General features: G+C 33.9%; 1 protein-coding gene across 4 annotated transcripts in view; it reads left to right on the top strand.

Moving 5' to 3' along the window:
• The window catches only part of ARB2A (ARB2 cotranscriptional regulator A), a 238236-nt gene that overhangs the window by 208061 nt on the left and 13787 nt on the right, over positions 1-16388 (top strand). The window contains exon 11 of one of the 4 annotated variants that reach the window (XM_081940973.1): positions 7825-7859. The exons of the other annotated variants lie outside the window; for them this stretch is intronic. Coding sequence (XP_081797099.1) covers positions 7825-7844 — 20 coding nt within the window. The 3' untranslated portion in view covers positions 7845-7859. Of the gene's footprint in view, positions 1-7824; positions 7860-16388 lie in introns of those variants that run through there. 4 annotated transcript variants of the gene reach the window in all.

The raw sequence follows: 16388 nt of genomic DNA, 5'->3' as shown, positions 1-16388 counted from the left end.
ATATCAAAGTTCTGTCTATCGTTCAGCAAGACAATTCCCTCAAAGCTGAATGGGTCTAACTTGGCAGAATAGGAGTGGCTCATAAAAGAAATAAAGAATTTGAAAATGGGTTAGATCCAGCAGAGAATCATGAAGTAAAATATCCAATGAAAAAAAATCTGCAGTACAGTCATATGAATAGATATAGTAGCTGAGTAGTGGCTTGAAATGTTACTTCTATCCTAAGGACCATTGGTTGGAAAGAATAAAAGCTAGCAGTTTTCAAGGAAAAGTGGTTTAAATTTATTGGATCAATAAAGCTAAAGCTCAGAATGAGCTACAGTTGGTAAAGAATGCTAAAAGGTTATTCAAAGAAAAAGAAAATGGTACCAGCTACTCACCAATACTGGCAAAATTCTAAATGGATAATAAAAAATATTGGTCCATATTGGTTCAGTGTTCTCCAATACGAAGGTAAATGTTTTAGGTCAGCCAGGAAATCTGGAAGAAAGGAACAGAGAGACAGAATTTAAACTTGAGGTTGATAATATATAATCATTCATATGTATGTATGTATGTATGTATGTATGTATGTATGTATGCATGTATGTATATATATATATATATGTATATGTATATGTATATTTATGTATGTGTATATATGTGTGTGTGTGTGTGTGTGTGTGTGTGTGTATAGAGTCCTGCCTAAGATATATACAGCCCGGGTTCTAATCCCAGTAAGGGTATGGCTAGCTGATGAGAGCTAATTAGCTCGAAATAGATCTATCCTAGTCTCCCTTTATTTATTTATCAGTACAATTACAACACACACACACACACACACACACACACACACACACACACACACACACACACACACACACACACACACACACACACACACACACACACATATATATATATATATATATATATATATATATATATATATATATATATTTGTGTTGTATTTATGCTGATAAATACCAGGGGTTGTAACACAAATATATACATACATACATACATACATACATACATACATACATACATACATACATACACACACACACACACACATATATACATACATATACATATGTGTGTGTGTGTGTTTTCGTAGATTTTCACGGGTGTAGGTATGCTGGTTTTGTTGTATTCGGGTCTTTTCCCGGGTAGGATTGACAGTGTACAATCCTACACGGGAAAAGACCCGAATTCAACAAAACCAGCATATACATACATATGCTGGTCTTGTTGTATTCGGGTCTTTTCCCATGTAAGATTGAGATTGTCTTGGCAACGTTTCAGCAAGGTCTCACTCACCATCTTCAGGCTGCGTTTTGGGCTTAAAGTGTGATCGGAGCTGCCGTCTTTCTATAAATCTTGGTGGGGCTGTGTGTAGTGTTGGCTTTGTTTCAGTAAGTGGAATGATTGGTTATGTTGTTGTATCATAATTGGTAGGTTGGTGCTGATTGTGTGTCTATTGTTGTTTCGTGTTATAACAGCCTGGGTGGTGGGTGGGTCTTGTTTGTTGACTAGGGCTAGTTTCCAGATGTCTGGTAGGCGGGTGTTATCGTCATGTTTATTCATGTTGTGGAGGTGTTTCTCTATTTCGATAGCTTCCATAATTATTCTCTTGTTGAAGTGTTCTGTTTTGGAGATTAACCTGGTTCCTTCAAAATTAATTTCATGTCTTGTAGCTTTAAGGTGCTGGAAAAGGGAGGAAGTTTTTTTCTTTTTTTCTTACTGCATTCTTGTGTTCTGCGATGCGTGCATTTAGTCTCCTGAAAACTGAAACAGTAGTTTAAGAATCATAGTAAGGATCATTAGAGTTCTGGAAACTGAATCCTATGAAGAGAGATTAAAATATCTCTATATATTTAACCTTGTGGGGAAAAACACTAAAGGTGTATTTGGTAGTACAATTCAAAGATACAAAAGATTGTCAAAAGACTATCAAAACTTTTTTTGTTCCAGAATATACAATACTGTAATACTGGGTACAAGTTAGAAGAAGGAAGGATCTAATTGATTTTTTAAAAATCTCTTGAGATAGATAAATAGTAGATCCAAATGTCCAGATCAGGGACGTGCGGTCAGGGGAGGCAAGGGAGGCAGAGCCTCACCTCTCTTCATGAAATAATAGTACATTATATTATATTATATTATTATATTATTATATTATATTATATTATTATATTATTATATTATATTATATTATTATATTATTATATTATTATATTATTATATTATTATATTATTATATTATTATATTATTATATTATTATATTATTATATTATTATATTATATTATATTATATTATATTATTATAATAGTATAAACATCCGTCCGGGCGCGCCCGGGAGCTGCGGAGGGTGGAGGCAGAAATGTTGTCGGCACTCCCGGATGACGAAGGCACGAAAGCGGCTGGGGAACGACGAGAACCTTCCTGCCTCTGCTGGACTTTGCGCGCTCCTCGCGACTGCAGGAGCGCGCAAAGTCCAGCAGAGGCAGGAAGGTTCTCGTCGTTCCCCAGTCGCTTTCGAGGACTGCGGAGCGCGAGCCGGCGGAGCACGCTCAGGAAGGCGGGGAATGGGATCACGTGTGCTGGAGGCTGAGGCAGCCTGAGCCTCCAGCACACGTGGTCCCATTCCCCGCCATCCTGATGACGTCACCAGCCTCACCAGCCATAAACCTCACCGCACGTCACTGGTCCAGATAAATGGTGAGTCCCTTTCATTGTATATGTTCAAGCAGCGGCTAGCCAGCCATCTGCTGAAGATGATTTATTTTGGATGAGGAAGTAAATGGCCCCTTCCAACTCTGTGAATCTGAGTTTTCAAAGTTTGTGTTAAAGAGGTTGGTTGTGAAGATTCCTATTGAAAGAAGATCATTTTCTCTTGAAAAGTCTGTGTAGAAGGCAAAGAGAGCAAAATTTTCTAGCACAGAAAGGATGCTAACCAACCTTTTAAAAATACTATTTGAGGACTCCAAAAAATCATTTAAAGTAAAATCTTCCCTGTAGAATACAATAGCAATAGCACTTAGACTTATATACCGCTTTACAGTGCTTTACAGCCCTCTCTAAGCGGTTTACAGAGTTATTGCCCCCAACAATCTGGCTCCTCATTTTACCCACCTCAAGAATGAAAGGCTGAGTCAACCTTGACCCTGGTGAGATTTCAACTGCCAAATTGCAGGCAGCCGGCAGGTAACAGAAGTAGCCTGCATTACTGCACTCTAACACTATGCCACCGTGGCTCATTCACTATGTCTCATATAGAGATACTTATATTATTATGTACAATTCTAAATAAATGAAAGCATGAAAATTATTTCTGAATAAGACCGTGTTTGCCCAAAAATAAGACAGGGTCTTATTTTTTTTTGACCCCCGAAATAAGCACTTGACCTTATTTTCTGAGAGGTCTTATTATTTTTGATGTGCAGGAGGCGATGAGCATGGTCACCTCATGGCTGCTGCTGTGTTGCAATATTTTTGGGGAAAGCTTATTTTTGGGGGAGGGCTTATTTTAGCGCATGTACTCAAAAGCCCGATTGGGCTTATTATCCAGGGAAGTTTTATTTTCGGGGAAACAGAGTAATGTAATAGATATTACTATACTGCATATATTGGTAATGTGGATTATTTTACAACCACCTACATTCTTGTTTCCAACTGGCTGTGACCAGCTTAATATCAGTTACATTAGCATACATTAAACTAGGAATATTTTATAAGGTGTTCTGTTTGTAGCTGCTTTAGTGTGATATTTCACACTTCATACCACTTGCCTGGTCATGTAAATCCATATTTTGCAAACCTCTAAATTTAAAAAATGCAATGTAATTATGTATTGAAAAAGAGTATAAATAAATTAATATACAGGAAGCTCATCTTGATTCTGGGTTAACCTTAGACTGCCAAATAATGAGAAGAATCTCAAAATAATATAATAATTTGTTAAGCTGACAAAAATTATCAGGTTTTGAATATTAGTATGTCAAAGAAAAGGAACCACAGGATTTGGAAAAGAAACAAATGTGCACTCAACAAGACAACTATTATTTTCCCCATTCTTGTTTTTTGTTCTTTTTTTTGTTCTATTTTTGGTTTATGTTTCTAAATTGAGATTGTTCCAAATTTTGGTTATTGTATTCAATAAATTTTTGTTTTAAATCACCCACTCTTATAGCTCCATAGCCAAGGTCAAGGTTATTATGGAGGTTTTTTTTATTCTGGACCAAAAGCAAGTCCTACTGATTGAAAGCATATTAATAATGGTTTTGTCCATCTGAGTTAATCCAATTCTGCTGGAAATAACTGGCGCTCAAATAGAATATTAAAGCTCTACCTTTTTTGACGGTACTAGTTGCTAGAGACTGCCTCAGAATAAACATGATCAATTTAATTATTCTAATTATAATAATAATGTTCCACCAATTTGCCTAATGTTCTTTTGAATTCAATTAATATTGTGTGAAAAAAACTACTTCATTATTTCTTGAATTTTCTGCCTATTGGTTTAATGAATATGGTAAAGGTATGTGTGAAAAAGAATACATTTCTAAACAAGCTCATCATCACCAATGACATGTATAACTCTTTAGCTGTACTTTTTAAAATCTCAAATGGCACAGACTTTTATTCTAGAAAAGGTGTCTAGGAAATACTTTGTTTCTTTTTCTGTATCATGCCCTGTATATTATTCCAAAACTGTATGTGGCTGCAACCCTGATACTGATAGAAAATTGTTGTAATTTTCAGTTCTTTTTAAATATTTATTTGTTTTTCTTCCTCTCCTTCCTTAATTACTACACATAATAAGCCAATATTTCATTTTTGTTTCTGACTATGTCTAGGATCTCTTTCCTGGAGTCAAATGAGCTCCTTTACCATATTCATAAAATACAGCGCGCACGCATGCACACACACACACACGTATGTATGTATGTATGTATGTATTACACAAGATATGCTAAAAGTAACAAGGTAGAAGAATATTACCCTATTTCTCTGAAAATAAGACCTTCCTGGATAATAAGATCAATTGGGTTTTTGAGTGCATGCATTAAAATAATCCACCCAAAATAATCCCTCCCCAAAAATATTGCAACACAGCAGCCGCCATGAGGTGACCATGCTCGCCGCATCCTGCACCTCAAAAATGGTAAGACCTCCCCGAACATAGCAACAAGCGCTTATTTTGGGGGTCAAAAAGAAACTCCGTAGGTCCACAGAATAAGGGAGGAATACTTGAAGGCCTATTATCTTTCTTACTCAGTTTTTCAGTATACAAATACTAGTTTTATAGAGGGCTGTAAAGCGCTCTAAATCGTTATAGAAGTCTAAGTGCTATTGCTATTTATGATTGTACCATGCATATTTTTTGTGGGGAACTGAGAAATATTTCCTTTAGTTAATGTAACCATAAATACCATAATTAGTCAAAATTCTCATTGAACGCAATGTGACTTTACTTCTCGTAAACACAACATAGGATAATGCTATTACTGGAATGCTAATTCCAATTACTCTTTTCAATTCTAAATATTTAATCTGTAGCAGCAGGAACATTATTTTATTACAGCTGTTGAACAATCAAAATTCTAATGTACCTTAGGTCTTCTTCATATTTTTGGAAATTATAGTTTTAAAAGGTTAATGTTGGATTGGTATCAATCAGAAACTATACAAAACATTACTTCTGAATATGCATTAATTTAATTCAGTGTGAAAAAGCGACCACGTCTGTAGTTATGGATATATTAACACTGAAGATTTGATACATTTCTGTCAACAATATATTAAACATAGACCAAAGAATTGGAATCTCTAATAATGTCCGATCAATGGCTTATGTCTTTAAAACATTAAAATTGTATTGATGATGTTAAAGCTGATTCATCAAAAATTGCATAGAGTGTTTTAAACTTTTCAAAAATGCATTTGAGAGGTTGGACATTGGTTTTTCCTTTGTGGAAGAAGTAAATGTTTAAAATGGACCTATGAATTTCTGAAATAATATTTTGATATACATTAGTAAGCATACGGATAAATCTTTAAATGTTAGTGATGTTGACGTAATGTTGAATTATATTCCAAATCTCTTTGTGAAAATTGTGGTTTACTGTGCATTGTGCGGTTGGATAAGCTAAAAAATAATAATACTGAAAAATTGGAAATGTGATATTATTTTAGATATTAAGGGTTGATGTTTGGAAAAGTATAATTTATCCATCTGGCAAAGGCAGTATTTTTACTAATCAAAAAATTAAACGATATATTCTTCTTTGGCAGAGATTTTGGTATTTTACAATTATATTATATATCTAATTATATATTTGTTTCCTTTTTTTCTTTTTTTCTTTTTTATCCTTTTTACTTTCATGGATTGCTTTGCTTTAGATTGTGTGTGTCTATGTCTGTGTGTGTGCATTTTGCTTATATTTGGTATGCCTTAAAAAGTTAATATCTATTTCATTGGGTAGGTGTTACTACAGTTCCTAAACTGTAACCAGACTGCAATGAAATTAACTCTCTCTATATATATTATATACAAGAAGACTAATATTTATTGAATCTTTTTTGTTTGTTTGTTTGCTTGCTTGCTTAAATTTGCTACAGCTGCCAAACATCAATGATCTCTGAGCAGTGTACAAAAACAAAACAAAAAAAATCAATAAAAACAAAAAATAAAACGATACAGAAAGTTCAGACTAAAACAAAATACAATATAACATAAAACTTGATTATGTTATATTGTCCTGGTAAATGGAAGCAAATATATTTTCAAAACTTGTTGTAATATGGCAAATTACAGGAAAAATATGCAAAATTCTATTGAGATACGAAACACCTATTTTATATTGCTATCTAAAGTAACTTTTATGATCCTGATTCTTTTTATATTAAAATGAAAGATATCTTACTTCAATAATATCAACTGTTTGTACAGTTACAAGTTGATATTTGATATTTGCTACTGTGAATACAAATATGTTTTATATCTATTATTATGGTACATAGTGTAGAAATATATATCCTTTTAGCATATTAAAAACACTTTGTGGCAATTTTTTTGCAAATATCTTTTATACATCTGTGAAAAGATATACATGAAATAATTATATGACAAAGTAAAAATACCATAGGTAACTAGCAGATTTGTTTATATACAAAACTTTATTCACTGTGATAATTGCATTCAAATGTATGTGATTATTTATAGGCTACATTTCTCTATCTTTTAGCTCTGAATTTCGGAATCTAAGAGTATAATCCCTAGTAAATACCGATCTAAAAGTAAGATCTATTGAATTAAATAGGAATTATTTTAAGATACAATGGATAGGTACCTTAAAATATGTTGGTTTCTAAAACAATACGAGTAACAATGCTAGACTGAATATGTTATCGCCATAATACTTCAGAGTGATCATAATAGCTAAAAAGCATTTTGAAATTTATAAACTTCACAAGCCATGGAATACAAATCTATTTTTGCAAGTGATATTTCCAAATCCTTTGTGTCTCTGACATGCTATTGGTGCCATGTGTGAATACCATTAATACAAGATAGAATAGCCAGTACGGATTTTACAAACATAAGCTGATCTGAAAGCAAATGTCTGATTTAAGCTGCAATCTTATACTTACTTATTAGTGAGTGAGCCCTATTGAACACAGTGAGACTGTTGAGGAAGCATGCATAATCTCCCTACTTTGACTTTAAAATATATTAATTAAATATCTTGAAATGTATCTTAAAGTACTTTTCTTTAAGGTCTCCGTTGAAGCATATGCTTTTACATTGAAGTACTTCTGATCATTTTCTTTCCAGAAAAAATAATCCTGGAATGATCTGTAGTCAGGGAAAAGCATCTTCACTCAACGGTGTTGGCAGCTGCAGCCACAGCACGGATGCTACAATTTGATCCCCTTTTAAAACAAGTTATTATTTCAAAATTGGAGCAGTATTTCCCCTAATGTCCCCTCCCAGCATATCAAACTATATTATTTAAGACATTGTATCAATTCAAATGATCCTATTTCAACAGTTGGCACCAAGTAAATATGCTATGACCCAAATAAGTCTGCTATTACCCCATTTATGCTATCATCTAACAGCAATGAAAGGAGATTTTCCTAAAGTACTTTCAAATCTTCTTGAACCTACCTAAATGTTTGCTAGAACTGCAAGAACCAGACAATTGTATTCTTTATCTGTTTTTGGCACAGAAGTAAAAATACTACAGGTAGTCCTTACTTAACAACCATCTGTTCATTGACTGTTGAAAGTTCTGATGGTGCTGAATGAATGCTAGTTATGGCCAATCCTCAAAGTTATGGCTGTTATCAAGTTTCAGGCATTTGGCAAACTGCCATATTTATAATTGCAATGTGAGCTTCAATTCCCCTGTCTTTCCCCTCTCCCACAATACTTTTTTGTCTCTCTTGCACACTGCATTGCTGGCCCAACTGACCATTCTACCTCCACTACTGATGAAGTATACCTGGCTATGGCAGCAGCTGATCCTGTGCAAGGCTGTGTGAGACCTATGTAAAGGCCTCCATATTACCATGCAAGGCCTCCCCAAGGACTCTTTGTAAGGCCTTACAAAGAGCCAGCAACTACCTTGGCTAGGCATAGCTTATTGGCAACAGAAAAACGTTGATAGCAGTACAGAGCAGCCAAATGGAAACAGATGGAGGAGGAATTAAACCAGAGGCAAGTGCAGCAGGGCAGGAGAAATTTGAGGTCTACACCTAACAATAGCAGTCCTTGTCTAATGACCACAACTGGGATTTCCAAAACGGTGTCACTAAGCAGTGCAGTCATATGATATTTTGCCTTAAAAAACTTTTCACTTAGCAGTGGAAATTCTGGTCCCAGTTAGGGTAAATTAAGCAAGAACTACATGTAAATGGAGAAGCCTTAGTCACCAATTCATTGTCCTCATTAGCCATAATGTAATTCAAGTCTCTGATAGAATAGAAAAATAATTTACTTTAAAATAATATGAGATGGCAATTCTAGCCAGCTATTTTAGTGCAGCATCATTTCTGTTCTGGCACACCACATGATCCAAATCAAGCAATGCTGCTGTTCAGGTCCAATAACAATCTGTTTTTATGTCTCATTAAAATCAAGTTTAATTTTCAGATTTTTATGATATGTAACTAGAATAAAAAGTAAATCACAACATATGGTATGTAATATTTAATGTTCATGTAGCATATAGTCAATGAGCGATCAAAAATATGAACTACCATATCTCACTGTAAAACATCTTAAACATTTTAAGCAAAAAAAACCCAAGTATTGTTTTTCAGAAACATGAAGATAAATGGGAACTCTTTGATCCTTCTCTTAGTCATTAGCTTTTTTTTCCAGACTTGAAAGTGATAATTGGAAAACCAAATGTTCCAAATCTAACACATTATGATTATAGCATTTAACTAAAACATAGTGCATGTTTCTGTTGATGATTTCTTTTAACTGGTTATACTTATACAGATATAAAAGTAATATGAATAAATATAAATTGTTTACATGTTTTTCTCCCTCATTCCATTATTACATGCTGGAAATCGGATGATATAATGATTATTTTTCTAAAGGAATTACACTACTAGTTTCCAATTTCCTTGTATTACTATTGTGTTTTGTTTGATAGACTAGGATTGGTTTCCATTATTTCTTATTACGGCACTGTTTATTTTTTTAAAAAAGGTAAGTAAGAAGAAAATATTAAGTAGTGTACATAGTGAATATGGAGAGAAATGTAAACTTGTCATATTAGAACATGCTAGATAACTCATTATTCATTGGATCACCCATCCAAAGATATTTCCTTGCCTAAATAAACAAAATGACCATCAGCAGATTGGTATTGTTTTGGTTTTAAAATTAAAGTAGAGAATATCATTTTAGTAAAGAAGGAAGATGTGTAGCAAGACCAATATAGATGCTTTTTGTTTAATAAACTTTTGTTTTTGATGGCAACTTTGTAATTGATCTATCTAGCATTGACTATCAATACAATGAATATTTTCACCTACATTCCTCATTTTCATATTAGTTGTATTTGAAACAACTTCTATTTGAAATTTATTTTTGAATGGGAAATATTTTAGTTGTGTTTTAAATTGAAATTAAAAAAGATAAACTGCAATCTTTTTGGGGAAAATACCATGTTGTGAGATTAATTTATGTATAATATCAAGATGCTGTAATTTTAGATCATAATTTCTCTACATTTTTGCACATGAAATGTATGCTACTTGCTCTTTTGTTGAACTACAATTTCTACCCAGAATTCGCTCTTGACATGTTGAATTATAATAGACAGAGGTTTATTGATTAAGTTATATGGGAAATCCTTCTTCATATTGCCTATAAATTATAAATAATGTATTTCAAAAGGCTCTAAATTAGGAGAAATAATATTCTTACAAGTAATACTCATGTACATTTCTTAAAGTAAAGGTTATTAGCTTTATGATTACACTATTGGTATACTTGATGCATAGGAATGATCACTATCCATAAAATAATAGACTAGATCATTATTACTAACCTTTTCTAGTAAAGTTGATTAGCAAGATTACCAAAGATGTTTCTGATAAATAGAGGATCTATTGTCTCAATATTCACTGCATTGATATAAATCATCTGATGAGACAATAAAGCTATCCTCTTCTATAACTAAAAGCAAAAGGTTCCTGCCAACCTAGCAGTTTGAAAACATGCAAATGAGAGTAGATAAATAGGTACCACTTTGGTGGGAATGTAACAATGCTTCATGATGTCATGCTGGCCACATGACTGTGGAAATGTCTTTGGACAGTGCTAGCCAGGGTGGAATTCACTTATCTACCCTACCGGTTCGCAAATGTGAGCGTGCTCGCTCACTTCACATGCATGCACCGTGTCTGTGCATGCACGCCACCTTTTGCGCATGCACAGAAGATTGCACATTACAGGGCAGGTAGGCAGAGCCTCCCATAGCCACCACTACCGGCTCGAAGCGGCTGAATACTACCTCTGGTGCTGGCTCAATGAAACAGAGCTGAGCACCGCCCCTTATAAGTCAACAATGACTAGAGGAGTAAAATCTCCAGGGACTCCTTTACTTTTTATTTTGTTAGAACAATTAGTTTAATTTTATTTCTAAAAGTGTGACAGATTTCAATAAAATAAAATAGAATTTACATATTATATATATGTATTTACATATTGTTTGATAAATATATTAATGAACATTGTAGACTTGAATGGTTTCCTGTTTTAAAAATAGTTTTGGAAAGCAGCTACAACTTTATTCTAGTCCTTTCCTTCCTTCCTTCCTTCCTCCCTCCCTCCCCCCCCCTCCCTAAAGCAAAACAGGGAGCATAGAAGGTAACAAACCAAACAAAAGTAAAAACACAACAATGACCATAAATAGAAAAGTTTAAATGTTGCCAATTATCTTTAGGCCATCTTTTCTTTCATTATTGAAATAACAGTAATCTGAAGTTAATGATGTTTTTGGAAAGTCACCCAATTCATGTTTCTTGAAATCTTGTTTCTTGAGGCCAGTTGTCTTATACTGACAATCTGATCAATTTCTCCTCTTTAGAAATGCTTCCAAAACCTATGCTTCCTAGCAATTCACAAGTTATATTGTCTGTAATTTTAGCTTTATTCATAAATAGACTGTATTATTATTTGTTTATCTTTCAAATTTCTAAGCCACCTGACTTCAGAATGACTTGGAATTGAAAACAAATAGAAAATAATATATGAGAAAAGAACAGCAGTTGTTCATAGGGGCAAGTAAAAAAGGTCACTTACACTTACATATTCCACTTTTAAAGGAGCCCAATCACATTCAGTGCAAGACTGAGGAAAGATCCAGGGTTTTTTTGTGTAAAGTTTTTTATTTTTCCATTTTCATAACATATAATCACTTTTATACTTTAAATATATGTCTTTAAATCTAAATAGTTTCCCATTGTAAGTATATTTCATGTTCCCTCTCCATTTTTCCATAAGGAAAAATCCAGGTTTTTAAGGCTTGTTTAAAGTAAATAGGGTGGGGAGTTCTATAAAGCAAGTACAGCAACAGAGAAGACTTGCTTCCTGGGTTTTGCTAGATGACCTTGTTTAATCAATGGAACTTGAAGGAAGTTTACTTTGTCAGATCATGCAAAAAGGGAAGGTACTATTGGAGTCAGAGAGTCTCTGAGATAAGTAGACTCTATACAATTTAGGGCAGGGATGTCAAACTTGTGGCCTGTCGGCTGGATGTGTCATGTGCTGGCCACGCCCACCCCAGTTTAGCAAGGGGGGGGGGAGTTGCGATAGTTTGACACCACTGATTTAGGGCTTTGGAAGTAATAAGCAACCATTTTAATTCCACCCAGAAGCTTATTTGTAACCAATGTTGCTCGTGGAATAGTGATACATAAAAAGGCATCACATCACTACTTGTGCCATTGCATTCTGGACCATCTGCAGCTTCTCAGTGGTTTTCAAAGCAGCCTCAGGTAGAGCACATTGCAGCAGTCTAGACTGCTGTTTTCTCCTTCTTTTTCTCTGCTTGAACTGACCGGCCTTCCTGACCTGTCTTTGGACAATGGTTAGAACTGTTCCTTTTTCATATCATTAACTGCTTGTTTATAGGCCTACGTTTATAAAACAGTAAACAGCATCTTCCCATAGGAGGATTTTTTTTTATTCTCTGCCTAGCAGTCCAATTTATACTGAGGGAGAATATATTTCCTTCCTTGGTAACAATTGCAATAGCTTTACTGACACTTGGCAGGTTTGTAATGTTTAGTCTCAAATATAAAATACATATTCGCATCTATAGATAGTCAAATAAAGTTATATTACATTGCATTTTTCATAACTTTTACTCTAAATGTACTTTCTTCACAGTGTACTGTAGGTAGGTTTGGCACAAAATGACTTTTTAAAATCTAACTGAACCGTAGTCACCTAGCTCAGATAGGCACAGAAGTTTAATAATAAATAGATAAAATAAACTATAGTGCTATATAGACAAAGTTCAGACTTAATCAACATCCTCTTTAAGCTTTTCAAGATGTCCTGGTCAGAAATATAGAGACATGATAGCAGTGTTCCAATATCTCAAGGGTTGCCACAAAGAAGAGGGAGTCAAACTATTTTCCAAGGCACCTGAGGGTAGAACAAGAAGCAATGGGTGGAAACTAATCAAGGAGAGAAGCAACTTAGAACTGAGGAGAAACTTCCTGACAGTTAGAACAATTAATCAGTGGAACAGCTTGCCTCCAGAAGTTGTGAATGCCCCAACACTGGAAGTCTTTAAGAAGATGTTGGATAGCCATTTGCCTGAAACGGTATAGGGTTTCCTGCCTAGGCAGGGGGTTGGACTAGAAGGCCTCCAAGGTCCCTTCCAACTCTACTATTGTATTGTATTGTATTGAAATAAAAACCCTATTTTATTGTTGTAGGGCTAAAAATAATAAAGACTGAATATAAATAAAAAATCTGAGTCTTGATTAGCTATCAAAGTGCCTCCTCTCCTAAATACTAAACCGAATCAAAGCATAATTACTTCATTGATGTTTCTTTGCATTCCATCTTTAGATTTATTTCTTTATACCTCTACATCTCTACCCTCTGTTCTGATTCCACTATGACTTTGAGAAGATTACACATTTTTGCAGTTAAAAACATTGTTTTTAACTGAATGAGTTTAGTATATATCTAAAATTAGGATTTATATAATAATTTATATTAACAGTAGTTTAAGCTCAGATGTCACATTAAATATTGATTACTTTGCAACAAAAGTACATGCTGAATCACTGTATTTATGTACTGTATGTATGGGTGTAGGTATATCCAGCATAAGCCCTCAGAAGGATCACTAGTTTTACATAGTGTTTCCTTCTACAGTCATAGAAGTCCCATTGATTTCTTGACAAGATTTCAGAAGTGGTTTGCTTTCTAGTGCTGACACAAAGTGACCTGCCCAAGGTCACCCAGCTGGCATTGTGTCTAAGACAAGACTACAATTCAACTGTCTCCCAGTTTCTAGCTTGATGTCTTGGCACTAACACAAAACTAGTTCTTTATCTCTATGTGTATGTGGGTAGTCAACTAATGTCAGCAAACATTTTTAATACTCCTAACTCCTATTTTCCTCAGAACAACCACCCCATGAGGTGGGTTGGACTGAGAAGGAATGACTAGCCCAAAGTCACCCAGCTGGCTTTCATTCTTAAAGAAAGCCTAGAACTCACAGCCTCCTGCTTTCTAGGCCAGCAATTTAACAGTTACATCAAATTGGATCTTTAGTAGCGTAGTGTGAATCTATGGCACTCAGGTAATCTTAAGAGAAAGCATAACAAAGGAAGATGAAATTAAAAACTTATTTTGCTATGTATGATGTTCACATCAAGAAAGAAAACAATAGGGGAAAATAAAAAAAAATAGGATACTTTAAAACTTTGACATAAACCTCTGCAGAAAGCTAGTGTTTCGTCATAATCTAACAAGGAATATACTTTTAAAAGCTATACACGAATGAACTGTTTTCTTCTCACACACTTCTCAAATATACAGTCTATTCACTGCTCCTTTGTAATTCCACAAAAGGTAATATATCCTGAGTATCCTTGTCATTCCTACTGGCATTGTTATTTTCAAAGAGAATTCTGTTCTCAAATTCAAATATTGGCATGGAAGAAAAGAAAAAAAACCACCTCTGTTTCCAACTGTACATAATGTTTACTGTGACTCAGATCTGTCCTTGATCTGTAAATTGCTTATGACCTTGATATTTATCACTATATTTATCTTTCAAATGATCCCCTTTGATAGGCAACATTGTGTGATGTCAAACATTCTCATTTCTGATTTATTCAGTGGTTAGAATTCTGATGCTGCCTTTGATGCTATCAATTTTTATTTTGTGTGTCCCCCAAGGTATCAATGGTTAATATTAGGGTAGTGGCTTTAGTGGTATTTCTGATACACATTCCATAATTCCATTTTATTGGTGAACTTTCCAAGTAAGATAACATCTTGTCTCTCTAACATAAAGGGAACTTGGGGCACTAATTGCTGTGTAATTTAGCTCTAACTGTATGGACATATAAAACCATAAAATACTTTACCAAAAATTAGACATAATGTTTGAAGACTAAATAGCTTTAGTACCAGCTGCTGCAGTTGAGCATGTCAGCTTATCATTGGGTAATTGTATCTTTTAACATTTGCACAGAAGAGTGTTAGTTACTATTCTCAATTAAAGAACTAGTGTAATAATATCCAAAAAGGTGCTGGATTTTCCTATTTTAAGGGAAATAAATATCTGTTCAGAAGACCCACTATGCTTAAATCTGTACCATTGTTAATATTCCAGTTAACTATAACATTTAGATTCAGAAATAGATAAAATCCTTATACATACGTGATTCAGCAAAAGCAGATTAGATTATAATATTCCTATCTCAGTTGATAGCCTGCTGGTGTTACAAGTAGTTTAAGAATCCAAAGCTATATCAGTAGTAAATACATGTCTATGAGGTATTAAAATATAAATCCTTCTCCAGCGTGAAACTCTGCTAGAATTCCCTAACAATAAAGATTTTTAGAACTGCAATTCCAACAGTCTTTGGAAAATACCATATTTGGAATGCTGATATCTATAAAATAAATATAAACCTTACTGTATAATGTTTATATATTTTATATTTATACAATTGTTGTATATCCACATAAAAGCCATGTGTCTTCTAGTGAAGCATCACTTTGTATGTTTGCCACCTTGAATTACTGATAGTTATAACAGTAGGATAATAAAATCTAATAATAAATATATATTATATATACAGTATATAGCTCAACTGTATATTGCAGACTGACTAAGTAAAATGTATTAGGCTTCAGGAATTTCTACACAGTTGCTGGATTATAGTGATACTGTACTTAACACATGAATGTTAGATATCAAAAGCATTGTAATATTTTTTTTAGTGGCAACCCTTGTCAATTTGCAGTATATAATACATGTATTCAATCTCATGTCATAGATTACAGAAAGTATAACTGTACAGTATAATATGAGAAATAGCCGTAAGACTTTGCTGCTGCAATATGTAAAGCCCACACAGGCATTTACTTGAACAAGTAAATTTGTTGTATCTTGGTAATAATTGTGGGATCTAGTTTATTCATTATTTTAAAATTAGGGAGAGGGTGATATAGACATGCTTTTATTAAATGTGCAGCTAATATTGATCTAGGGAGCATTGTCAGTGCAAGGATGGATCAGAAAATTATGCAGAATGAAACAGATGATCTCATGAACTGAAATAATACAAGTAAAAGAAAATTCAATGTGTGTAAAGTCATCATGCATTTGG

Source organism: Natrix helvetica, assembly GCF_964273705.1.
Source record: "Natrix helvetica genome assembly, chromosome: 2".
Classification (NCBI taxonomy): Eukaryota; Metazoa; Chordata; class Lepidosauria; order Squamata; family Natricidae; genus Natrix; species Natrix helvetica.
The sequence above is the reverse complement of the archived record's forward strand: the minus strand, read 5'-3'. Positions and strand labels throughout refer to the sequence as shown.